General features: G+C 45.2%; 3 protein-coding genes across 5 annotated transcripts in view; 2 read left to right on the forward strand and 1 right to left on the reverse strand.

The window, feature by feature from the left end:
• Nucleotides 1–202: 202 nt before the first annotated feature.
• Nucleotides 203–6,899, forward strand: LOC142884117 (uncharacterized). Of its 3 annotated transcripts, none has more exons than XR_012926121.1 (12): nt 203–488; nt 654–796; nt 1,456–1,568; nt 1,681–1,832; nt 2,034–2,165; nt 2,268–2,421; nt 2,595–2,716; nt 3,227–3,310; nt 3,497–3,612; nt 3,801–3,897; nt 4,734–5,388; nt 5,692–5,903. XR_012926121.1 is itself a non-coding variant. In XM_076019599.1 (12 exons), exons 1-11 carry the CDS (start codon nt 384–386, stop codon nt 4,833–4,835), a joined length of 1,320 nt encoding a protein of 439 aa, XP_075875714.1. In that variant the 5' UTR covers nt 203–383; the 3' UTR covers nt 4,836–4,858; nt 6,788–6,899. The 3 variants fall into 3 exon arrangements, 2 of the variants coding, with proteins under 2 accessions (XP_075875714.1, XP_075875713.1); XM_076019599.1 differs by lacking the exon at nt 5,692–5,903 and adding an exon at nt 6,788–6,899 and having other exon boundaries at nt 4,734–4,858; XM_076019598.1 differs by having other exon boundaries at nt 4,734–5,903.
• Nucleotides 6,900–7,246: 347 nt separating this feature from the next.
• LOC142884118 (putative gluconokinase) lies at nt 7,247–12,153 on the reverse strand. The gene is made up of 5 exons (XM_076019600.1): nt 11,884–12,153; nt 9,544–9,574; nt 9,367–9,453; nt 8,501–8,544; nt 7,247–7,726 (listed from the first exon to the last, which is right to left on the reverse strand). The coding sequence occupies exons 1-5, from the start codon at nt 11,919–11,921 to the stop codon at nt 7,297–7,299; spliced, it is 630 nt and encodes a 209-aa protein (XP_075875715.1). The 5' UTR covers nt 11,922–12,153; the 3' UTR covers nt 7,247–7,296.
• A 956-nt stretch (nt 12,154–13,109) lies between these two features.
• Nucleotides 13,110–24,988, forward strand: part of frmd3 (FERM domain containing 3) — a 42,151-nt gene continuing 30,272 nt past the window's right edge. The window contains exon 1 of the mRNA XM_076019604.1: nt 13,110–13,906. Coding sequence (XP_075875719.1) covers nt 13,802–13,906 — 105 coding nt within the window. The 5' untranslated portion in view covers nt 13,110–13,801. The remainder of the gene's footprint in view (nt 13,907–24,988) is intronic.

Consider the following 24,988-nt stretch of genomic DNA (forward strand, 5'->3'; position numbering starts at 1 on the left):
GCCCAACGTGCAGCGTAGCATGGCACTGAAAACGACCGAGTGGTTGGATATCTGCAGCCTGCTTCTGCAGGATTGAAGGGTAATTGATCGACTCTCGACTTCTTTTGCACAAAAAAAAATAATTTTTTTTTTAAAAATCGGCGTTTAGATCAACTTCATCTTGCTCGCACCTCCCCAGCTGTGTCCCCATATCGGCTCAAAATATCCCTCGGAGGAAAAAGAAAGAAGAAGAAGAAGAAAAAAAAAAAAAATTGTTCGAGGGTTCGACCCTGCGCAGTAGGCTCGCAGGTTGCGCTCGTCCTGTCGACTTTCTGCAGAGTCATCGGACGCAGCAGCACCGCCTCGGGACGCCGCTCCTGTTCTCCACCTCCATCATTTCGGACATGTCAACATCTGGGAAGGGCCGAGCAGGAGGTCGCGGCGGGTCTGACGCGATCCACGTCTCCGTCAGAAGTCCGGTGGAGATCAAAGAGTTTACGGTCAGAGAGGTCAGGACGAACGTTCACACCTTGACGTGTGTGTGTGTGTGTGTGTGTGTGTGTGTGTGTGTGTGTGTGTGTGTGTGTGTGTGTGTGTGTGTGTGTGTGTGTGTGTCTTCTTGCGTAAAGACGTGTTCGCGTTGCCGTCTCATTCTGATTGCGTGTGCTCCTCAGTTAAAATGCGGTCTGGCTGGTCAGCTGGGGGTCCCACCAGAGAGCCTGGTGTTGATCCATGCCGGACAGGTCGTCCGAGAGTCACAAGTGTTGAGTCACCTGAAGAGAGGAGATGGGACAGTCCGACTCTGCATGATCCAGAGGTAAAGAGAAGGGAGGCGGGGGAGCATCTTGTTTGGATGTTTGGCTCCCAGACTTGTAGCTATAAAGGCCCAATAGAGCAGAAATCAGTCTAAAAGTGAAGGATTGGTTGTGTTTTAGTGCTTCTAGTCCAATTGTCTGGGATTAAAACACATATCTGGCCTCTTAAAGTGAAATGTTAATTGAAAAGATTAGGGTGAAGTAATGCCGAGAGACATTCTCTGTGGGTCTCAGTCTTATTTCGAAGGGATCTGTTGTTGTTTTGTGGACAATTTTAGTTTAAATCCTTGAAAATAAGAGAAAAGTCCCTTCTAATAATAAAAAGTCTTTACGTTTACGTAAACACTGGGTCGACTGGTAAGGAGGCAGGAGGCGACAGTAGCCAAGAATCTGGATCTACTCTGGGTTTTGTGGTTTTTACCCTTGACAGCTGCGATGAAAAACAGAGTCCCAGTGAGACATTACTGAACAGGGATTATTGATTAACAGTCACAGTCATCTTTTTTGTCATAAGTTTTCTGGCCTTTAGGTGCTGCTAAGTTCTACACACTGGACCTTTGCAGTTCAGGGTTCTTGAGTCATTGTGGGTTTTTTTTTTTTTTCCATGATAGTAACAATTTTGAAATGCCACAAGAATTGGAACCTGTCCATCCTTTTTTAGGCCTCATCACTCAAACTCAGTGGCCAGTGATGCTGTCCAATCAGAGCTCACAGTCCTCCTCACACGCTGCCGCGATGACTTCCAAACACCTTCCAGTCCGACCCACTGCCTGGGTAAGAACTGCTGGACGCTGACAGCGCGCCGTACCTCAGCTTGTCATCACATGTATTTTGCCTTTTATGTGACAGTAGCCAACATAACGTGGTGTTCTCTGTGCCCTGGCAGGTGTTGACAGCAGCGGTCAACTAAATGCTGATCCAGATCACCTCCATGCTCTCCAGCAGCAAGTGGGGAGGCAGCTGCATGCTGACCCAGAGGTGATGGGCCGTGGGTGGGGCATCCACCTAATTCATGGCGCCGTCCAGACAAGCCCACAGGTAATAAAAGGAAAATTTTTATCACTTTGGTGGAAACAGAATTGAGATTGCCCCAATTTAGAATTAGCTTCCAAAATGCACTTAGATTAAAAAAAAAAAAAATGCAATCACTGTGTGATTCAAAATAGTAAAGAAAAAAAGAAAGAAAAAGAAAAGCACTCAAATGTGCCTCCAATATTTTATGTATTACTCCTGTTCCAGGTATTGGAAATCCCCAGAGCCCCTGATATGAGTGGAAAAGAACCACATCATGTAATTGCTGTCTTAGAAATCCCCCAGCCAGAGCAGGAGGAGCTGGAAGCTGCTGATTCTGATGTCACACCACAGGCACAGGTCTGGAAGAGCAAATCGTTTGAAATCTGTCTGAATTAGGTGCAGTGGTTTTTCTTTATTATGTTCACTGTGATGTCCCCGCTTTTCTCTTTTTTTTTTTAGATCAATGCAGCTTATCCCCAAGTGGGTTCCACCTCACCTGAGAACCAACGAGGGGGAGAAAGCAAACAGACGTCACCCGCATTCAGTCATCCTGCAGAACCTTTCAACGGTGCAACCAGAGCGGATTCTGTCCCACAAAAGAACCTTGTCACAGGTACTTAACTTCTAATCCAGACAACAAAAAAATAGAAGTAGTACCTGCCAGTCTCTCCACTCTCAATCTACGCTTCTTTTAGTAACAAAAGCAGGAGGCAGACAAGTTAATTGTATCTGCGTGGCTCCCTGTCTTAAGTATGTTCACTTGGCACCTGTTGTATTTCTCCGCAGGTATGCAGTCGCTGCTGGAGAAGATCACAGCCAGCCCAGGACTCATGGAGGGCCTGCTATGGGGGCCGTACGTCGACACGCTCCTGAACTGCCTCGGCCAGAACCCAGACCTAGCTGCCAAGGTGACTGCAGGAAGCATTTACTGGAGTATGAGTTCAGTCACCAGGCTGCTGAAACACTTTTGGAATGAATTACATGTAAAATGAATCCATGCATTCAAGTGTTGGAAAACACAATCATATGAGCTCAAGAGCGTTTGAAAAAAACAAAACAAAAAAATGATGCCAGCTGATTGTAGTATACAAGTACGCCACTAGATGGCAGTACATTCAACCGCATCAAGGCAGTTGCTTTTCAAGTCATTGAAAATATATATTTTGTATGTGGGATGACATGCGTGACGTCACGAGCCCAGTTTCTGCACAATATTTCTCTTCCTTCCATTCATACACTTACATTTGTCAAGTGAATTGTTAAAAAAAAAAAAAAAGAATAAATACAAGAAACCCTCGCACGCTGCAGATGATGAAAGAGGCTGCAAGCTAGGAATCATCTCGACAATAAACTCCTTCCGACTTATCATCCTCGTCTGTAGCCCCCCTGCAGCTCTTGCACTGACTCTTCTCTTTCAGATGTTGCTGAGCCACCCTTTGTTCGCCAGGGATCCGCAGCTGCAGCAGCAGATCAGGCAGCAGATCCCCGGCTTCCTGCAGCAGGTCGGCTGACTCACCCTAAATATCAAAGATGTTATTCTTCTTTGGTGACGTCGTCGCAGCAGCATTATGTGGATCATAAATTAAGTCCTATTTTCCACTAGTCTAAGCCCTGGAAGGGAATTGGGTCGCAGCCTCTTTTTTTTTTAAGAGTGTGTTATTAATAGTCTGTGACTGTGGGCTTTGTAGGTGCACAGTTCAGAGGTACTGTCAGCCATGTTAAACCCCAGGGCCACGGAGGCTCTGCTGCAGATCCAGCAGGCGCTTCAGGTCCTGGCTGCAGAGGCCCCTGGACTGATGCCATCGTGAGTATTTAAAAAAAAAAAAAATCAAAAGTGAGGAGAGAGTGAGAGACTCTCTTTCCTGTCCACTCCTCTGGAAACATGTCTGTCTTTGTCTGCCTGTCTTTAAAAACCTCTCATGACTTTTCACCATGAAGAGCGGGGACAACCCTGCCCCTAAGCTGCAATGTGTCCGACTATGTTCTCTGCAGCCAACCAGGAAGTGTTCCCGAGGTTGCCACGGTGACTGAGCAGCAGCAGCAATTTGTGCAACAAATGCTTCATTCCCTGGCTGAAACCAGTTCTGGGGTGCGTCAGCGTTATGTCATCCATGCCTTCTAATCTTGAACTACATTTGCTTGAATTACAAACTGTCTTCATTATTTTATTTTATCTTCATTTTATTTTAAAGGAAACTAGTTTTCATGATGTCACTTCATAATATTACAGAGCCAAATACACACGGTCTATGTAATATTTGTCATGCTGGCAGCTTTCCCACGCATGGTTACGTTTGTCTCGCTGTCATGTTTACAGCTCATCTACACATATGCAACATTTTCATTTTTAGCAGAGACGTTTAGTGGGGTTTTATTTTAAGCTCTACATAAATGCACACCATATATGTTTTAGCCGTCTAGACTTTCAAATTATCCCCCCCCCAAAAAAAAAAAAATTCTTATGATTTTTCTTAGTTCAACATTTTGAATTATGGACTATAAACACAGAATTAGTTTTAAATTTTCTGAACTGAACTTTGAACTACTTAATTTATAAAGGGAACTTTCCCAAGACTGAGTGTAATAATATATGATCGTAATATATGGTTGCCTTCTCGGCAGCCCTTCACCCTCGGTAAGACAACACAGCAAAGATGTGTTTAGGTTTTTGAAACCACTTTTATTTCTCATGCTGGAATTTAGTGAAAGCATGTTATCATTTAGTTGTCCATAAATGAAATGAATGATCAGAAGAACCTGGCCGGAAGTCCTGCTGCATGTTTCCTTTTACTCCACTTCAAAGTGCACGCAAGGCAAGCAGCCCTCACTCCTGGAGGAGTAGACCTTTTTGCTCTCTCGTCTCTTTTTTTTTTTTTAATTTTTTTGACTCAGACAGTACAAAACTCTCCTGTCTCATCCATTCAGGTAAATGATCGGGAGGAGCTGCAGCAGCAGAGCTCCGGGGGCTCCAGAGACGTGGCGGAGGGAGAGCTCACTGCTGCCGTTCAGCATCTGCTCCATCTGTGACACAAACACTGAGCAGTGCACAGGTGCTGACACTGACATGCTGCCACCTAGGGACCATCAGAACGGCCCCGTGTGTGAATAGGTTAGTGCGTCACCCAGTAACTTACAAGCAGCTTGTTCTAATGAATCTGCACGCGTGAAAAATAAGCAGAGGATCTTCCCTCCATTGTGCATCGTAATGTCTCAGCGTATCTCGGTCGGCCGAGTTTGTGTGTCTGAATTTAGACTTGGCTCTTCCTACTGTTACAGCCGCACTTCAAAATGTTTGTCTCTCTGTCAGCTGACCGTAGTTTAAAAGTGAAAAAAAGAAAATTGTGCTGTGTCGTACCGGCTGAAAATGCTTTCACCCAACGAGCACCAACTGGCAGCCTGAATAAAGATTAATTCAATCTGACATCGGCCTGTGGTTCAACCCCTTATTCTATTGAATTTGATATGACGCCAAGTTTTTTTTTAAAATTATTATTATGTCCAAATAATCTTTAAGGTGTTCAGTCATTCCTCGGGCCACGCGGTGGCGCAGTGGTTAGCGCTGCCGCCTCACAGCAAGAAGGTTGTCGGTTTGATTCCAGGCCTGGGACCTTTCTGTGTGGAGTTTGCATGTTCTCCCTGTGTCTGCATGGGTTCTCTCCGGGTTCTCCGGCTTCCTCCCACAGTCCGAAAACATGCAGGCGTGTGTGTGTGAGTGCGAATGGCTGTTTGTCTATATGTGGCCCTGCGATGAAGCGGTGACTTGTCACCCTGCCTTCGCCCTATGACAGCTGGGAGAGGCTCCAGCAGACCCCCGTGACCCTGAGCTCGGGAATAAATGGATGGATGGATGGATGGAAGTAATTCCTCAGTTGCTCTTCTTCAGTAATACATATTGTTAGTTGTGAGTCTGTGACTAATGCTGATTATGCATATTGTGGATGATTTTCTTCAATATGAAATACTGCAGTTCTCTTCAATATGAACATTCTGCCTGGCTGAAATACTGCCCAGGCTATAAAAGATACATATGATGCGCAGCCCTTTTGGTTGCTAAACAAACTAAAAATGCTAATCTTATTCACACCACTTTGGACTGGTCTACGGCAGGTTTGGTGTGTGTTTTGCGCGTGAAAGCGTGTGTGTCCTCGCTGTCAGGGACTGACTGGATTAAAATGACACTCAGGACACGTATTCATTCCAACATCAGATGTGTGTGTGTGTCTGCGATCGACTTGACATCCCTGTGCGTGTGTCTGTCTGTTGCTGCAAAGCCGGTGGGTGGGGGCTGTTTCATCTGTGTGTGTGTGTGTGTCTGTGTGTGTAACAGCTTGTCTGGATGTGTGAGATATGAGAGTAGCCGAGGGGGGCTTTCTGGATTAGAAGCTCCTAAAATATTTTGGTTGAGGTTTGAAGATGAGTCACAACATAAGAACAGCTTTCGGGGCCCTGTGTGTGTGTGTGTGTGTGTGTGTGTGTGTGTGTGTGTGTGTGTCGGGGTCAAGATGTGCCTTCTGACCCCATTAGAACTTTTAACTGAGATCAAAAGTGTTGACCTAGCGTAGCGTGACCTCTGGAGTGCTAACAGTTTTGTTGTGCGTTTGTGGCGAGGGAAGGCAAAGGATCAACAAAGCGTTACACACCGCGGTGCCGTATCCCCTCGTCTTTATTCTTTCTGACAGGCTGTTCCTTCTTCGGTCGCTGCCTTTCCAACACTCCAATCCCGGCGTCTTGCTCGCTGTTCTCGCTAACCTCTGAAAGAAATGGGCTTCGGTCGGTCTTGAGATCCAATTTTGCTTATGTCATCTGTGACAAACAGAGCTGCGAGCTGTCCTCAAACGCCACTGAAGGAGACAAAGAATGTGAAGTGGACACTTTGAGCCGGGGATCAGCGTGGGTGCTGCTGGAGTGGCAGCTTCACCACAGCTGGGAGGGATTTTCATATTAAAAGACCAACCACACTGACGGCTTTTTCTCCAAAGATTTTGTCCCAACTCTCAGGAGTCGTGCTTCGCATTGTGCTGAGCATCAAAACTCCTGCGGAGGCGGTGACACGCACCCTGGCACCAGGCAACCTCCAGCCGACCACGGCAAACTAACAGTTTAACATCTTTTGCCTCCTTTAAATGTGATTGATTCAGGGAGGGTTAAGACATTTTTTTTTACACGCGCTTTCCGTGGGATCTTTTCCTGATGGATGTGTCAAATGGTGCGTGTTGTAAAAGTAAACGTCTAAATTAACATCCAAAGTTAAAAACTAAGACTATGAAGTTTCACTGTACGATTCAAAAATAGCTGAAATTCCTTCCCAATGCCAGGCAGACGCTTCAGCCGTGACACCTCAAAAACTCTTCCTTGTTATTATGAATAAATCTTGTAGTTCAATTTCCAAACTGTATGTGATCACTTCGTAAATTGAAACCATTGAAAACTGCTAATAAAATTGTGCATTTGATGTTTAAACCAATGCTTGTGTTTTATTTTGTTTGAATCAGTTTGATGTCATCTCTGCCCTGCGGTGTTTCCTGGTGATGCTGGTTAGGTGCTCCTCCACCTCCATGGCCATGTCAGACAAATTCCTCCTGATGTTCAGTGGCAACACGTTCTCCTCGCCCACCAACGGAGACTGGAGAGTATCAAACTGGGAACGCAGCAGGTCCGCTTTCATGTAATGCCCCGTCCGAGACTCTATCCTCTGCTCGATCAGATCATAGTCTCCATGCAGAAAGAGGAAGAAGACATCAGCAGAGGTGCAGGGTGACGCACTGTGGTCCGGACAGGAGGAAGAGGAGGAGGAGGAGGAGGAGGAGGAGGAGGAGGAGGAGGAGGCCAGCGCCTCGGCGCCGTAGAGCAGGATCTGTCTGTATTGGCTCTTCAGGGCAGAACACGTGATAAGGGCATCGCCCCCGGAGTTCCTTTCCCTGTCGAGACACACAAGAGCAGCAGCAGAGCCTGTATCACATCTTCACATGAACTTTAAAAGAAAGAGGAAGGCAAATGTTTACAGATGACATATGTTTCACAAAACATGTCGCTAACAGATGGCGGCGGCACTTTGAAGCTGCCCCCCCCCCGACTGTGTGACCCAACCCGTCGGTTGACTTTCAAAATTCCTTGACAGCAAAGGGCAAGCGATGCCAACAGCGCTTGTGTGGCTGGCAGACTTGACTTTCTTTGTTGACACAACTACGAACACAAGCCCTCCAAGGGCGAGATGCAGTGGTGAGCCAGTGATGGGCCCAAGACGAGGCTGTTTTCGCTCAGTGCAGTTCAGGCGCCAGCGAACTTCCAACCTAAAATTCAAACTCAAAATGCAGTTTCTGAGGATGTAGGGCAGCTGTGAACTCAGTGCTGTGTAACAGCGCGTCAGATGGAGGAAGAAGCACATCCTCAGTTTGTGAGTAAGTTTGTTGTTTTGTCTCGTGGCACAGTGGCAGGATGGCGAATGAGGAAAAAAAAAGATGCCTGAGCTACTCTATGCCTGAGTGGTGGCGAGGAGCAAAAGAAAGCAGCAATAAAAGTGTCAACAGTAAAACCTCTGGGAAACATTCCAACACTGGGACGCAATTTCCATGTACGTGTGCAAGTGGCCCGACAAAGAATGTACCCACTGGAACAAACTAGATTACACCGATACCTTGTTCCTGGTGTCCTCATAGTTGTGCTTCGGTGTGAGTGTGAAAGTGTGTTCCTACCTTTCAATGACTTTGTGGAGATTGAGGAGCCAAGGATATCTGTCCTGGGGAGACAAACATAGAACCGCTACGTTATCTTTTACAGGACAGTCTGATATCAAACTTATTTCACTTTTCCCACAGCATTACAAATGAAACAAAAAAAAATTGTTTTTTTAAAAAGTAAAGCTTTCCATTACAGTGCATCTGCGCAAGGTGCAAGGTGAGAAGCAAATATTCTTGCTTTAAGCAGTTTTGTCATCAGGTCATGTTACACAGGCTGCAAGATTTTCAGTTTTTTTTAGACTCTCAAGAATGCACAACGGCATCAGCATAAAAACAACAAACAAGTTGTTTTTACAAGTACTGGCATTCAGAGGGGCAGCTTGAGGATGGAGGGGCCTCCCAGGATTTAATGTGACAGCAGCTACACTTACACTGGTTATTCTTTCATTCTTTCTCATGACTTGTTTGCTTTGGCCAACCAGCCAACTGTATTAGCATGTTAGCATGACAAACAAATTACTACTTTGCCATAGCTTCACAATAATCTCCCTTTGCATTTATTTTACTTCTGCATTTATCCTCAGACTGCCAGCACCGGGTGTTGTTACACCGTGCTATACTGTGCGCATGAATACCTGCAAATAAAGAAGGCGGGTCATCACACATAGCAAAGTGATTGCTTGATAAATGATGCGTCGACGCAGGAAAATCTAGATGTATTAGTTTTACTGTCCTGGTGTGTAACGGCACACATATATCTTGCCGATGCTTTCATTTTCTGGCAGCTATTGAGACGCAACAATAAGAGGGTAATGACAAAGTGGAGCAAAGGGCTCACTTTGCCAATGAGTGACATTAGATTTGGGCAGAAAAGGGCTGACCTGGTCTGTCAGTGGGATGCTGTTGGCCATCTTGTCGACGTTCTCCTGCGGGTGGAAGTCATCCCCCTCGTGAAGGTGCCAGCCCAGCTGTGGGTGGAAACCAGATGGTGTAATTGTAACAGTCATGGTCCGTCGGCAGAGGTGTGGTTGTGTGCGTAAAGTGACGTGGCTATTTACCTTTTCTGACAGAAAGGCCCCTAAAGTGCTCCTGAATGGTAGACAATAGACAGAGTTGACAGATGCGAGTGGTGATTATTATGGACAGAGAATGTTGACTGGCCAGTACAACCCATTTATTATTACGCCACTCTGACATGGCAAGATTGCCGCAGGAACTTACTGTTAAAATCAAAAACAAAAAAAGATCATGTACACGCAGCATGAAAAGCTTTTGCATTTCTATCGCGGGTGTAAAGTTACGGAACAGTCTGAGTACGGAGCAATAGCAATGTCCAAGCATCAATCGTTTAAAAAAAAATAAAAAAAATAGACAAAAATAGACAAAAATATGATATTCACAAGATATAGTGAACAGCATTAAGAGTATATGTGTACATATATCAATATTTATATAACATATTTCTTTTTACATTAAATGAAATAGTGTTATTATTGTTTTCTATATAAGAATAGTATAATACATAGAAGGCATTAAGTATTCACTCTGTGCCTAGAGGCGTCCAAGCATGTGTAACTGGCCACTAAAAATGTAAAAATTATATTTTACATTTGACAACCACTTCAAAAAAAGAAAAGCAGGTCAAAAATAGGCATCATTTGTATACACAGGCTTATGATGATTAATTAGACCTCTTCTCCCTCTTTGTCAACACATACATAAATAGCTGGCGTTTCCTTTAGAAAAGTGCTACAGACGTCATTCAAACACCTACGTGTTTGTCTCATCAAGGCCTATAATTTATATTTCACGGCATCTTTCAAAAAAAAAAAAAAAACGAGGTTGAAAAATCTGCATCATTTGCATAGACTTCTTTCAGCAGATGTCGCCGGGCGTCGGCAGGGGACCGGGGTCAATTGCGGGCGTCATCGGGGGTCATCAGGGGTCGCGGCGGCCACGGCGGCTCAGCCCCGCAAACGCTGCTTGCAGCTTTAATTATTATCGTTCCGCCGCCGTTTTACAGCCCATTTTGACCCCCTGACCATAGAAAATATGTAAATTAAATTTGCCACCTAAGTCAAACATTGGTGAAAATTTCATAAAATTAAGAGAAAAAGACAAAATTCCACTATCTAGCGCCCCCTAGAGGCGTCAAAACATTTTAACTGGCGTAAAAAAAATTAGAAATGGCGCAAGCTTCCACTAGGAAAGTCAAAAAAATATGGTGGAAAAATTCCACGCGTTCGTCTTGTCAAGCCCGACATTTCGTACGCTCTAACTTTTGTCGCCCGACAAACAGGAAGTGAGTTATTTTCACTTGTTTGAAATAATCCACAATCACAGAACTCAACAACCGTGAATGCTGCAAGGTTCAAATGCGTTGCACCGTTTTCATTTTATAGCCCTTAAAAGTTGATGGATGTGAAAATTGAACTCAATGAAAAAAACACATAGGAAAACGAAAAATGCACCTAGCACCCTCTAGGAACATCGAAAAATTGTGCAACAAAAAGCCTGCAACAAAACGCCCATGTTTCAACACACGCGCACACACACACACACACACACACACACACACACACACACACACACACACACACACACACACTATACTGTAAATGGCTGCAGATTCCTTCAGAAAAGTGCTACAGACGTTGTAAATGTTGCTTTATAAATGTTTGATATTGAGCATAATTTAATTACATAAATAAGTTTAATAATTTCACTCAGCAATGAATAAATAATTATAAAGTAAAAATAGAATTTTAGGTTATGGTTGATTAGTTTCTTGTTGAAAATACAAGAAGGAACCAAAGTTCGTTTTTTGTTGTTCCAAGGGGGAAAAACCTTTTGACGTGCATGGTGGCCTTACCGACAGCAGCAAGTGTCCTTTCTTTTTCTTTTTTGATATGACTGTTCCTCCAAAGCATACTTAAAGCCTCTATTCATAACTAGCAGCCCAACGAGGTAATGTGTTTGTATATGCAGTTTTGACGTTGACACGTTGCGCTATTTTGTCATTTATTCTCTTGATGTGCATTACGTGGTAATTTGTTATATTTCAGTTATCACGGCGTGAACGTGCTGATACGTCTGGACTATGAATAAACGCCCGTTTTAAAAGGACCGCCCTGCGTCAGTGTTATGAAGAGAGCTACAGACATCAGCGTGTTTGTCTCATCAAGACCTATATTTTACAGTTGACAACCACTTAAAAAAAAATGCATCATTTGTATACACAGGCTTATGATGATTAATTAGCCCTCTTCTCCCTCTTTGTCAACACATACATAAATAGAAAAGAAAAGGAGACACCAATACGGAGGATAAAACTAGAACCCCACGCACTCCTGCCCCAAAGAACAAAACAAAACATGCAAAATTAACGTGTAACTTACTTTCCGCAGCCCGATACTCCCATGATGATGTAGATCATTGTCTTGTCTTGTTTTGTTTTGTTTTGTTTTTCCTTTTATAGCAGTCTTCAGATACGGGACTTCCTCTATAGCGGAGGCATGTGCGGCTTTTTGTTACGGCGCCTCACGTATGACAACCCGTACAGCTAGAAGTCGCTCGTCGGCTAGTGGTGGGAGGAGACTGAATACGAAGGCAAACACAGCGGCTTCCCGACATTACACATGCGAAAAGTTACGGGCTACGCTGACTGTACCTAGCTGCAACAGTGTCCGTGCCGGAGGTTGCTTATACGGGTGGCGATGTCGCAGGAATTGCGTCATCACGTATGACGAGGTTAAAGGGACAGAACCAAGACGTGGGGGAAAAAAAAGAACAAAGGACCGCTGGAAACAGGCAGGAATAGCAAAAAAAACAAAAACGAACCCAAAAAAAACCCAAATATAAAATAAATATTTATTTTATTTCTTTATTATTATCATTATTATTATTATTATTATTCGGGGCTGAGCCTCAGCGAAGTCCTGCTCAGATCTGCTGAGCAGGTCTTTGCTAGGCGAAGACTCGATTGTATTTGTAATGTTTATTCTTATTATTCTTCCGCCGCCCTTTTGCGCTCAAATTTGACCCCCTGACCATAGAAAATATGTAAATTAAATTTGCCACATAGGTGTAAAACTGGTGAAAATTTCTTATAAATGAAGAGAAAAATACAAAAATCCACTCTCTAGCGCCCCCTAGAGGCGTCCAAGCATGTTTAACTGGCCTCTAAAATTAGAAATGGCCCTAGCTTCCACAAGGAAGGCCAAAAAAATATGGGGGAAAATTCCACGCATTCGTCGCGTCAAGCCCGACATTTCGTACGCTCTAACTTTTGTCGCCCGACAAACAGGAAGTGAGTTATTTCCAGCATCTTTCAAAAAAAAAAAAAACAGGTTGAAAAATCTGCATAATTTGCATAGACTTCTTTCAGCAGATGTCGCAGGGCGTCGGCAGAGGACAGGGGTCAATTGCAGCCGTCGGCAGGGGTCGGGCGTAATCGGGGGTTATCAGGGGTCGCGTCGGCCACGGCGGCTCAGCCCCGCAAACGCTGCTTGCAGCTTCAATTATTATTATTATTGTTCTCAGATGCTTGTGGCCGTAACAGAGTTGGTTAAAACAAAAATGTTACGTAAAGGCGATAAATGAGTGACTCGAGTTCACATGATAAATAATACCGCGAATGAACGTCTGTAACTGTCACAAAAAGGGCGGGGAAAGAGACCTGGTGCTTACTGGTTGATTAGAACGCCTCTGTTAAACAGGACCATTCCCGGTTCAAAAGGTGCATGTGTAGTCCTATCAAAGCTCCATTCCAGACTAGAATAAACCTCAGGTTCCTCGTGGTAGCTGGAGTAGTAGTAGTAGCGGTGGTCTCAACTCATATTTCCCCCCTCCCCTGTGAATCAGTGTCAATGTATGCTTGTATGATGCAGAAATTTTGTAAATAATTGGAAGGGAGAGAGAGAGAGAGAGAGACAGAGAGAGAGAGAGAGAGAGAGAGAGAGAGAGAGCAGCGCAGCCTCCCTCCCGTGAGAGAAACATCACTCGGTTCTCTCCTCCTCCCAGCACCGCTCTGCTCGCCGCTGCATCCATCTACCCATCCATCCATCTAACCACCAGTACCCTGATCCACCGAACCATCCTCAACATTCCTTTCCAGGAGAGAGAGAGAGAGAGAGAGAGAGAGAGAGAGAGAGAGAGAGAGAGAGACGTGTATGGTGACGATGTTGACGATGATGATGATGGGGACCGAAGTCGCCGCGCAGTTGCATATAGAGGCGTGAGCGTGCCCGCGCGCCTCTTCTCTGGCCGCGGATCCGCCGATACGAGGAGCCCCGAGTACGAGGAACCGACACGAGGATGAAAATGCTTCGGTTCCGCAGTCCCAGCATCCGCTCCCTGGACCAGGAGGTGCTATGCACGATCCGGCTCCTGGACGACTCCGAGATCTCCTGCAGCATTCAGGTACGGAGCCTGTCTGTCGTCACTGTGCATTGTGCCCACCGTAGTTACAGTCACAGAGATCCCATGGTGCCATTCGACGCACGCATCAAATATCTACAGTGTGCACTGATCGTCACTACAGCCATTGTCACATTTAACCCCCGTAGAGACCAAAGATCGCAGCCATTGTTCCTCCAGTTTCCATGCTGCTCTGGTTCAGTAAAGATGATGCATGCTTTTCTCCCGTCATGCAGCACCCATGCTGCCTCCATATGGAATATCTATATGGGATTCAGTTTTTTTTTTTTTTTTTTTTTAAGGTGGGTGTGGGGGGGTGGAGGGGTGACCAACTATTTGAGCTCTGCCCATGTCAAGTGCAACACGAGGAGATGGAGAGAAGTTAGTTTGAAGTTTAGATTGTAGCAGACAAGCAGCTGGAGCTCCATGGGTGTGGTGGTGGTGGTTGATGGACAGAGAGGAGCAGCCGCTGCTTTGGCTCTTGACCTCAGAGCTAATGATAAAGTTTGGTTAACTATGATCTATGTTTATACTACATCTACTACTACTACTACTACTGCTGCTACTATAATAATAATAATAATAATAATAATAATAATAATAATAACAACAATAATAATAATAATAATAATAATAATAATAATAATAATAATGATAATAATAATAATAATAATAATAATAATAATAATAGTAATGATAATAATAATAATAATAGCATAGTTGATCAATTATGTTTCCTGATCAATTTTGTTTCTAAATGTCCCGACCAATCTATAGAACAGAAGAGGAAATAGTTACATGTGTGCAATGCTGAGGTCTAGAGAAATGTTAAAAGGAATGTTGTAAGGCAGGGCAACTCTAAACAAGCTAAAAACAAGTGCTGTTTTGAACGTTGACAATGATTTTGTGACACACTTCGTGACAAGTCTAATAATTAAGGAAACACAAAGAAAGCAGCCACATTTCTGTCTATATAAGCCAGGATAAACCTCATCAAACAAAAACATTGTCATGAATGGAATGATGGTGCTTAAGAGCATGACTTCTAATGTAGTTAACAACTGTAACTTTACCCATTGTTTTTTTTTCTGACCTGTTAATGGCAGATGTGCAAGAAGTTCCTCTTAGAAACTATTGCCATTAGAAAAAAAAGGGCCAGGCTGAAATAGTTTAATTTCTTGAGATCTTCAATTAGTTTTAAAAACAAATGATCCCAAATGTTCTCCACACGTCGGCAGAGGGTTGAATCAGAAAAGCTGCAGTTTCGATATCTGTTTAATTATGGCGTCTTTGTTTTTAAAATCAGCAAAAAGAGACTCAATAGCGTCCAGCCCAACATTTTTTTTATCAGCTCCCCGTCAGTGAAAGGCCGTTGACTTCTAGCTACATTCCACGCTACGTCTGCTAACAGACCCGGCGAGGGGGGGGGGATCTCGCTCCCGGTACAGCAGTGTTGTTGTGTGCCGAATTAGCTGCTTGTGTAACTGACTAGCATAAATCAGACGGCACCAACTTCTTGCTCGTCGGTCAAACACTGCATACGCATGATTGCCCCCTTGAGGAGAAAGGTTAGAAATTATTTAATCACACTGAGAAATGATGCGTCTGCTCTTAAAAATAACAAAATCGGATTTTTGTTGGTACGGTCTTGACGGGCCGCACAGACATGTGGCACGGGCCGCGGTTTGAGTAGCACTGTTGTAAGGCCTTCCTCATAGCACAGTGTTATGTATTTCATATGTGACAGTGGCGGTCGTGTCACAATGCCTGCAATTGATCATGCGCCCTGGCTACTTGGTTAAGCGTGCATGGCTCTTACCCAGGAGTCTGGGGTTCGAAGCCCGCCCGGGCCCTCTGCGCCTTGCCACTCATAGTTTGATGGGTGTGCTGATGTCAAAATGTGTTTGTGATCACACATGGCTTGTGAAGCATTGCATTGGAACGCTGTTGTTTCAAGTCATCTGTGAAGGGTGCCTATGGGACTGCTTGCAGGTGCTTATGGCCTCGTTGCGCATTTCATATCTTGTCTGGCTTTTATAAATTGACGCTGAAGAACCAATTGTTTCCTGGATTGAGCTCCAACTTCAGCCGAAGTATGAAGTAGTTTGTTCTTGCTGTTTTTCAGAGCCACCTCAGATCTTAGCTGCTGGAAACTGTGACTCATGTTTACACAGGAAAGCGATGACAGGCAGCGTACAAAGCAACAACAACAACAACCAAATACATGTCCATATATAATGCCACAGAGTGTTGGCACCATTCAAACCAACAAAATACGAAAGCTTTTATACCAAGTGCCCAACGAGCGCTGAGGTGAGCAGTTTAGCAACAACCGCCACTTCCTGCCTTGAGATGTCGTCCGTCTCCCTCCTCTGCCCTGCTGCCTGACCCCGAAATGAGCGAAAAACACTCGCAGCATGTCAACTAACTGTCTCGCTGATCCCCTACAAGCAGCCAATCAATGATTTACGGCGCCAGTATAAGGTGCGCTGAGAGGGAAGGAGAGGAGGGAAAAAAAGCCAGCGCGGTGCTTGGTCTGTTACTCTGTGTTGCACATTCACGTCTGGCTGCTCCGCCGCGCCTGTGAGAGCACCAAAGTGTGTCGAACTGCGCCTAAGAATGTTAGAGTGTGCGTGTGTGTGTGTGAGAGAGAGTGAGTCTTTGCACACTGCAAGGATATGAACATTTATTTTTCTAGCTGACTGCGTTTTCCATGGCTTTCTTTAATGGCTTTGTGTTCCGGTGCTGAGTTGCTCCTTCCTACATATTTCATGAGATCCTGTTCTCCTCATCCAAACAGCGGCGCCTCTCCTCTTACGTGTCCATCACTTACCTCATCTGCTTTTTATTTCCCCCTCTCCCTTCTCACTGTCTCTTCAAATTTTAGCCTTACCTTTCTGTTTTTACAATTTATCCTAACAACAATATGCATTCCTCGTAGGTGCCATCTCATTTGAGTAGGTTGAAAAAAACAGGGGAAAAAAAATCAGTTTTTTTTTAATGATATCAACTTTTCTCCCATGTTGCAACACACTGAAGATAGGTGGATCGGTGGCTGGATATTTGATTCGTCCAGCATCCACCGCTCATAACAACTTGGGAATTGCAGATGCGAGAAACATATTTTTCCACAGATCCAATTTCTCAAGCAGTGTAAGGTGCCAGCCTGGCCGGATCACATTCTGGTTGAGGTGCGGCGAGGCTGCGCATGAAACACGATGCAATGTGGCTGTTGCAGCGGTGGGAGGCTGCACAGCGTAACAGGATCCAGGTCAGGTGTGGGGAGGGACAGAAGAGCTCAGGTGAAGTGACAGAGAAGCTGTGGGGATGGAGCAGGTGAGGGAAGGGTCGGTTCAGGCAAAGCAACTTACAATCAAGGAAATGTGAGATACGTCTGCAATAAGACCAAGATTCCTCTAACAATAGTGAGATCCTTTCAAGTCTCATTAGAACCACTTTTACATGAGGTTCCAAATCAGACGCTGCTTGGATGACATGAAATGCAACACCTGACCCGAGCGGGACTCCAGGCAATGCGTCGTTGTAGATTGGAGTGTTTGGGGATTTATCCTCTGCCGGCTGTGTGTTTATTAAAGACCCAGGAAGTGAAGTGGAGTTACCAGGGAACTCTGGAGGCGCGTGGCCTCCGGGGTTCTGCCGCATGGCGTCACTTTGTTTTGTAACGCCAGGGTCTGAGATGAGATGGTGTGGAGTCGACCGTTTAAACGCCAGCGTCAACGGCGACACTTTAAAACAAACACATCCACAAAAAAAAATCTAAGTGCAGCGTGAACGAGGTCCTGGAAAAGCCCATTTTTCAGGTCCACTCGTCATCCGGGCAGCACGGACACGGACTGACTTTTATTTTGAATTTGTTTGGTAACCGTCTGCTCAAGTTGGCACCGAGTGCAATCTGCTGAGTGTGTGTGTGTCTTATGTGTGCCTAAAGCCAGTGGGGTTAAACATGCACAGCCTGCTGCTCTCATGTTTCTGCGGTGGGGTCGAGTCTGACCCGCCGCAGGGGAGACACACTGGGACCGACACGCAGTGACCTCCTCCTGCCCCTCCTCCCTCTTCCTCGCTCCTCATCCTCCCACTGATCTTCCCAGTTCTTCCCTGCTCTCTTCCCATCACCCCACTTCCTCCCAGCTCCGGTTCTCTTTCCATTTTTTTTTGTCTTTGCCCCGTAGCCCCCGTGTCCTCCTTCCTCTTCCACCTCCATCTCTGTGACACATCATGTATTATTAAGGCAGATCACTGTTCTTCGCCGGGCCGACATCCGTCACCTGTCAGCGACGTGCTCCTCTCCGAGAGTGTGTGTGTGTGTGTGTGTGTGTGTGTGTGTGTGTGTGTGTTCAGATGATGTGGCGGCCGTCGGCTCACTCGCATTAAAGATTGAATAGTGACCAATGAGCTACCGCTCCGTGATTATGGACATTAATCTGCCGCAATTAGCAGGAAATGACCGCCTGGCGATGGAGCGGAATTGAACTGTTGAAATACGTCCTTGCCTGTGTTCCATCTTGCTGATCGCTGTGTTTCTATTCCAAACAGAGGCAGTGTATCCGTACAAAAGTCTATTTTAAGTTGCATACGGAGGTCGGCATCGTTTTTCACCGTGTCTGCTTTCCACTCATTCAAGGGGAGGGGTGTGTGTGTGTGTGTGTGTGTGTGTGTGTGTGTGTGTGTGTGTGTGTGTGTGTGTGTGTACAGTAGTCGAGGTAGCGGTGACTATTCACATTTGTTTCTGGTGACTGACGGAAGGCTGATGCAATTGTTTGGGCCGTCTTGGGTACACGTTATAAATAGCACCAGTTTTCTATTCTTATCTTCCTCTCTGGCGCCTTTTTGATGCTCCTCCAAAGATGACTAAAGAAAAAAAAATAATCCCCTCTCTGATTTGAGCTCAAGACGGCAAGAAGCAGAGAAAGATGAGACAGTCGCACGGTGAGGAGGAGGGATGGAAACTTCAAACGAACTGGGAGATGGTCGATAGGAGCCAATATGGGATGAAACGGGCGGTCATTTTGCACGATCTGCACGGTTGGTGGCGAAGGGGGGGGGGGGGAGGGGGGTGAGGGTGGGGGTATCCAATGCGAAGCGGGAAGGAGCGGCAGAGGAAATGAGTCGGAGAGCTGTGGGAAAATCAGATTAAGCAGATTAAAACATGAAACAGATTTGAAATGAGACTGGCAATGAGAAACTGGCTGAGTGAAAAACAGAAAAGTTGAGCGACAGCCAGGATGCGGAGGAATAAAAACGACCGAGTCACGGGTGGAGAGGAGAAAGGTCACAGGTCATGTGTTGATTGTCATCTCTCTTAAAGCAGAGCAGATTATCCCACAGGAGGACGGACGAACTCCCGGGTGGTGTTGGAATCATCTGTTTAGTTTAATGCATCATAGCCGTGTGAGTTAGTATATTAGTAAATATTGTATCTATGTGTTGGAATTATTAGACTTAGTTAAAGGTATAAATGTATGTAGTCCTTTGATAATCATTTGCTGATCATCACCAGTACCCTGGGGTCATTCAGAATCTCTAAGCAAAGACTGCATAATTCATTAACTCTCATGAATAGTGACCTGGGGTGACCAGAGTGTGAATAGTGTATGCATTTGCCACCCCCACAAAGTTTATGACCCATCCAGTCACAGGAATGGGAGCATGTGACCCATGGTAGGCACGGGAATAGGAACTTTTCACCTCAGGGTTTTATGGCAGGAAAGTGTCTCAGCAGACCAGACCAGAAGAAGGATGGACCATTTGGCTCATGGCCAAATAAGGACTTGTTTCCTGCCACAGATTAGCCTAAAACAGGGAACAAAGGCTACACCACCGGACAGCCAATTAGAGGACGACACGGAGGAAGACATCTGCATATTTTATTACTGTTTCTGTCTGTATTTAAGACTGAGTGAGGGACAGATAGATCAGACTTGGCATCTGAGAACACATTGCTGCTGTGCGGGCCAAGCCTCCGGTGCTCTGTACCAAATATCTTGTTTTTTCTTTGACTAAAACCTCTTAAGATTGTACTTGTCTCCTACTCTCTTCATTCAATGAACACGCGGTTTGGTAGAACAACACAAGACACAAAAGGAGCCAAACCAACAGTGACCAACCACCATCCACCTGGTTGTGTTCAATCTGTTGTCAGCCCTGAAGGATTTCAATTGAACTTTGTTCACGCTAACCTCAAGTGGCCTGACTCTGATCCTGCTCGGTCTAACCCTGTGCGCTGGCAGTGTGAACAGTGTTGCCTTTGTTTGTCTCTGTTTCTGGATGAAACCTGTTACCCTGAGGTCCCGTTGCTCCATAACGAGCCACGGCTGCTGTACACATTCTCCTTCTCCCCAATATTTGCTCCAGCATTCACCTGCTCCCACTAAGCAGGGACCCTAAAATGAAATTGTGTGCGCTCATATCGGTGGCCTGCACGTGCCTGTTTACTCCTGTGCCCAGAGTGCTTTGCTGTGCCGTGTTGTTGCTGTTGTTCTTGTTCCACGGAAGCCACATCATTTTCCTTATTGTGGAAAAACACACTGCACAACAGCTCTGCCACGTCAGCCACGTCGGGTCCTCAGGTGTTGTGAAATTAGATTTACACCTTATTGGCACCAGTTGGAGTTTTTTTTTTTTTTTTCCTACCTACAGCATACGGTGGCCAACAAGGGCGAAACATAATCCAACGGCCTAATGCGCCTTAGTTGGTGAAAACAGCTGCAGGTGTGGAAACAATGCAAATTCACAAACACAAGTCTGGGCAAGGTACAAAAAGAGGATCGTGGTGCAAACGGAAAAAAAAAACGCGAGACAGCAAGACATTAACATATACTTAATCATCAAATGTGCTGCAAACAGAGAAGCAATGCAAAAACACAACGGATGCAAACCAAGAAAACACATGTAAACGAAAAAACGAAAAAAAAAAAAAAAAAAAAGCATCGTAAACTACAACAGAGGTGCTCCAAACCTGCAGGGGCGCTCTTAAGCGGGACAGTTGCGCTGTGTTTGACCCTTGCCAAACAGCAGGTTCTACACAGGTAAACGCAGCAACGACTAACACAGAGCATCTGTTAATACACGTACTGAATAGACCCAGGTCTCCGTGCGTCATCGTCAGCAGGTGGTTTGCTCAGTAGTGGAGCAACAACTGACTGACGTTTAATCCATATAAAGGTCCCCGTGTCATGGCTGACCGACGGTAGCAGTTCATGACTGGAGCCATCATGCATACAGCTCATTAGGAGCAAGACTACTGCTCTATGTATATTCTTATATACATGAGAGCTATTTTAAGTGTAAGAAAACCAAATTGCTTTTATTGAAATGCAAATATACACCTTTTTTTTATTGACGTATTTATGGGCAGTATTTTAAATAATCTAAAAATTATAGACCAAGCCCAATTTTGCACACTGGACCTTTAAGTAGCACAGATTTTAAAAGTGCATTGAGTTTGGATTGGCAATGTTTTTTTGCCAGTCATGCTTGCTGGGCATTTTATTTCAGCCACTCACTGTTTTAACTCTTTGCTTTTTATGTGTTACATTTTAAGGACTTTTTTTTTATTTTTTTTTAATGTAAAAATCCTCAATATGTAACACTAGTATCCGCCAGTACCTAAATGTTCTTTTCACAAGGGGAACAGTAAAAAAAATATGTTTAACAGGCACCAGTAACCTTTAACCCTGAAATCACAGCTTTTATTAGAAAGGTGTGAGCTCAAGTGACAACAGAATAATATTTAGAGATGGCAGAAATAATCCCAGTGTTTTTATCGTGTGTTTGGCCTGCCAGTCTGTACACGGTTCACTAGATAGCGTTGAATTGAATCGTGCACACTGGGCCTTCAATTCTGCGGCTGTTTGGACAACTTCGAGCGCAGACACAAGCTACTTGCATCAATATGCAGGCCGGCCGGCCGACAGTCAGTCGTTTTTTTCCATTAACCTCCTGTTTGCCTGCGACATAAAAACACGGAGCTTCCTGCGGTGCAAAGATAAGAGGGCCGCTTCTGGTTGCGCCAGCTCGCGGCGGCAGGCAAACCGACGTCACCGACGTCACCGACGCCACCGCCTTCGCCGCGGCCCGCGTCACACACTCCCTCCCTCCTCTGGCGAGTGTTCAGTCAGGGAGCCAGAGCGATGAAGCTCCTTGATAATACGGAGGCGTTCCGCGTCCATATATCGATAATTTATGGCTCCACTCTCGAAAGCTTATTGGACCGTGTGATAAGCCATGAATGTGGCCCTCGCGACGTCATGTTTTATCGCGTGTTCAGGACTTTGTGTGCACCAGTGTGCTCCCATGCATGTGTGTGTGTGTGTGTGTGTGTGGGGGGGGGGGGTCGTATACATGAGTGTCTTCGCACCGCTGCCCGTGATGATGAGGTGTCTCCTTCCACAGAGGTACAAGGTCACGCTCGCCGTTACAGCTGATTGCCGCTCACGGCTAAAGAAAAAGTATCCAAAGGTTTTACACAGAACTGACCTGAATCATTTGATGATGAGCAATCAAGTTCATTTGATTGAATCAATTTCCTGTCCAGCATTTCTCACAGAATCTTTGCAGCGTCGTGTGTGAACATTTCGTTTGCAATCAATTTGCAGTGTTGATCGCAGAAAAAAAGTGCACATCGGTGAATCATTGTTGACCATGCAGATAATTATGGGTCAGGTCAACCAGTGTTCCAAGCTGGAATGTCACTATCACATGAGAAAACAATAAGGCTCAACGGCACTGAGCATTTAGTGAATATATGACAAATATTCAGGGGTGAAAAAGCAAAATTGTTTCTCTATTTTCTTCAGCAGCGGCAGTCTGCAATCCACTTGCTATTTTAAATAAATCATAAAAAAATAGATATAAATGTCTACAAGTCATATGAGTCAACCACTATTACTCATTTTTCGAGCAGTTTTAAAGCAAAGCCTCTTCGACTCTCAGACACGTGACTAGAAATCCCAGGCCAATCCCAGGCTTTGCAGTTTTATTGTGTCCTTTCCAAACTAACGGTGGGATTGTGCGATCAGCGGGGTCCGATCTGAAGCTGACGGGCACTGAATGCAGCTCACAGGATCAATGCTGACGGCAGCTGCGTGGCTTTCGGTCAGATGGATGACACAGTTACCTCCTCTTCCCCCTGCTTCCCTCAGCGGTGCCTCTCAGGTACAAAACAGACACAGACGGCTTGAATTTACTGATGACACTCTGGGGGATGCCAGGTGTCGTGTTTGAACACAGTCATGGTGGGGCGGTCGCCGGTGGTGGTGAGGTTCATCCTTTTCCCTGGCCAGACTTTTCTATCATTCTGCTTTGAAACCGAAAATGTTCGATCCCCTGCCGTCGTCTTTCAGTCCCGTCATCAATTTAGCAACAGTGGCAAAGATGTCCTGAGTTAACTTACTTAACAATCCTCATTGCTCAATGTATGTTCTTTTACATATGAAAAAAAAATCATTCTGAGGGTAGGAAAACCAAATTTATTTGATTATACTGTGATTATAGACATTAATACACATATTTATGGGCAGTATGTTAAGCTTTTACCAATATAAAAATCCTCAATCAAGCCAAGTTTTACACACTGGACCTTTACAAAGGGTGAAATCTTTAGAAGTTCTTCAACTTGTTTCTGAGAAGTTTCCAACCCTAGCAGGGTGGCACTGATGTCTCAATGTGTCAGGGATGTTTCCGGCGTATAGGATATAAGGTGTAGTCTGCCTGCTTGAATTTTGAAGCAGTGTCTGGAATTTCAATAAATAAATAGATAAGTAGATTTTCTGTTCCTTCGCTCTCCTGGTGCTGCTCTTGAGAGCAAAGCAAAAACATGAGGGAAATCTCGGTGAAAGTTTTCATGGCTTCCAGAAGAATAAAAAGCAATGTTTCTGCCCAGGCGACACAGTGGTTATAGCGCTGCTGCCACCTCACAGCAAGAAGCTCGTGGGTTCGATTCCGGGCCTAGGGCCTTTCTTTGTGTTCTCCCTGTGTCTGTGTGGGTTCTCTCCGGGTTTTCTGGCTTCCTCCCACAATCCAAAAACATACTTGTGAGGTGAATTGTAAACTGGAAACTGTGTGTGCGTGTCAGTGCGAATGGTTGTTTGTCTCAATGTGGCCCCGCGATGAACTGGCGACTTGTCCAGGGTGTCACCCTGCCTTCATCCTATGACAGCTGGGAGAGGCTCCAGCAGACCCCCGTGATCCAGCTCAGGGTCACGGGGTAAACCCATGCGATGGATGGATTTCTGCCCGGTTCTTCATCCTTTTCTCCCCTTTTATTTGGTGCATCCACGCCCGGCAGCCAGCCTATTGATTTGCCTCTGTTGTATGTTGTCCAGCGCGCTGGATCAATCCGTTCATTCGCTCATGGGTGGTGTTTTGGGTGCTGATTATGTGGCTTAACAATATTGGCACTGTAATAACAAGAGGACAATGTTGTCGCGTTCACAAAAGCCAGCTTTCAAACTAATTGTAATTGGCATGCAAATGGGAAAATTAGTCCAGCAGTGGTCTTAAATCTCCATTTCCCTGAAGATTTCCCGAAAGGACAACTGACGCAAGCCACGGAATAATGTGGCTCTCGTCTTTATGAGTCTGCAAGGTTTTTAAAATTGATTTTTGCCAGGGTGTCAGGGTAAAAACCCCCCACCTCTCTCACTCTCCCCTTCGTCTTTACGTGAAGATCACACACACTTAGCGCTCTGAAGCAGCACTGCACACCGTGGTGTGAAATGATTCGTGCTGAAGGAGCGGTAATAATTGAGCTGGAATGCATATTAAATAAACAACATGTAGCGTTTAAGTGGGCCAGTGCACCCATGGTCCTAGTGCTGGACTTGTAATAGTCTCGGGGAGGAAGAGATACAGTAAAGAGGGGGAACCTCCAATTCTAACAGCGAGCGCGGCGTTGGATAACGAGGCTTTGGTTTGCAGCTCCTGCTCGTCGTCATCCCCAAGTGATCCCAATGATTTTGACCCAGTTTGTGGCCGAGAGCGTCTTCCCCCAACCACACTGTCATAGTTGCGTCTCTCATCTCACAGTGCAGTATGTTATTCAAACACAACCTATCTGTGACCCAT

The sequence above is a fragment of the Nelusetta ayraudi genome, unplaced genomic scaffold (assembly GCF_046127955.1).
Source record: "Nelusetta ayraudi isolate G7.1 ecotype Tasmania unplaced genomic scaffold, CSIRO-AGI_Nayr_v1 ptg000010l, whole genome shotgun sequence".
NCBI lineage: Eukaryota > Metazoa > Chordata > Actinopteri > Tetraodontiformes > Monacanthidae > Nelusetta > Nelusetta ayraudi.

Excerpts from the sequence above, each read along its gene's own strand:
- LOC142884117 (XM_076019599.1), top strand. The coding sequence starts at position 384 with ATGTCAACATCTGGGAAGGGCCGAGCAGGAGGTCGCGGCGGGTCTGAC. Across the intron at positions 2,166-2,267 it reads ATGTCACACCACAGGCACAG|ATCAATGCAGCTTATCCCCA; the intron begins GTCTGGAAGAGC and ends TTTTTTTTTTAG. Across the intron at positions 3,613-3,800 it reads GCCCCTGGACTGATGCCATC|CCAACCAGGAAGTGTTCCCG; the intron begins GTGAGTATTTAA and ends TGTTCTCTGCAG.
- LOC142884118 (XM_076019600.1), bottom strand. The coding sequence starts at position 11,921 with ATGATCTACATCATCATGGGAGTATCGGGCTGCGGAAA. Across the intron at positions 9,454-9,543 it reads GGGCCTTTCTGTCAGAAAAG|CTGGGCTGGCACCTTCACGA; the intron begins GTAAATAGCCAC and ends TTCCACCCACAG. Across the intron at positions 7,727-8,500 it reads CTCCACAAAGTCATTGAAAG|GGAAAGGAACTCCGGGGGCG; the intron begins GTAGGAACACAC and ends GTGTCTCGACAG.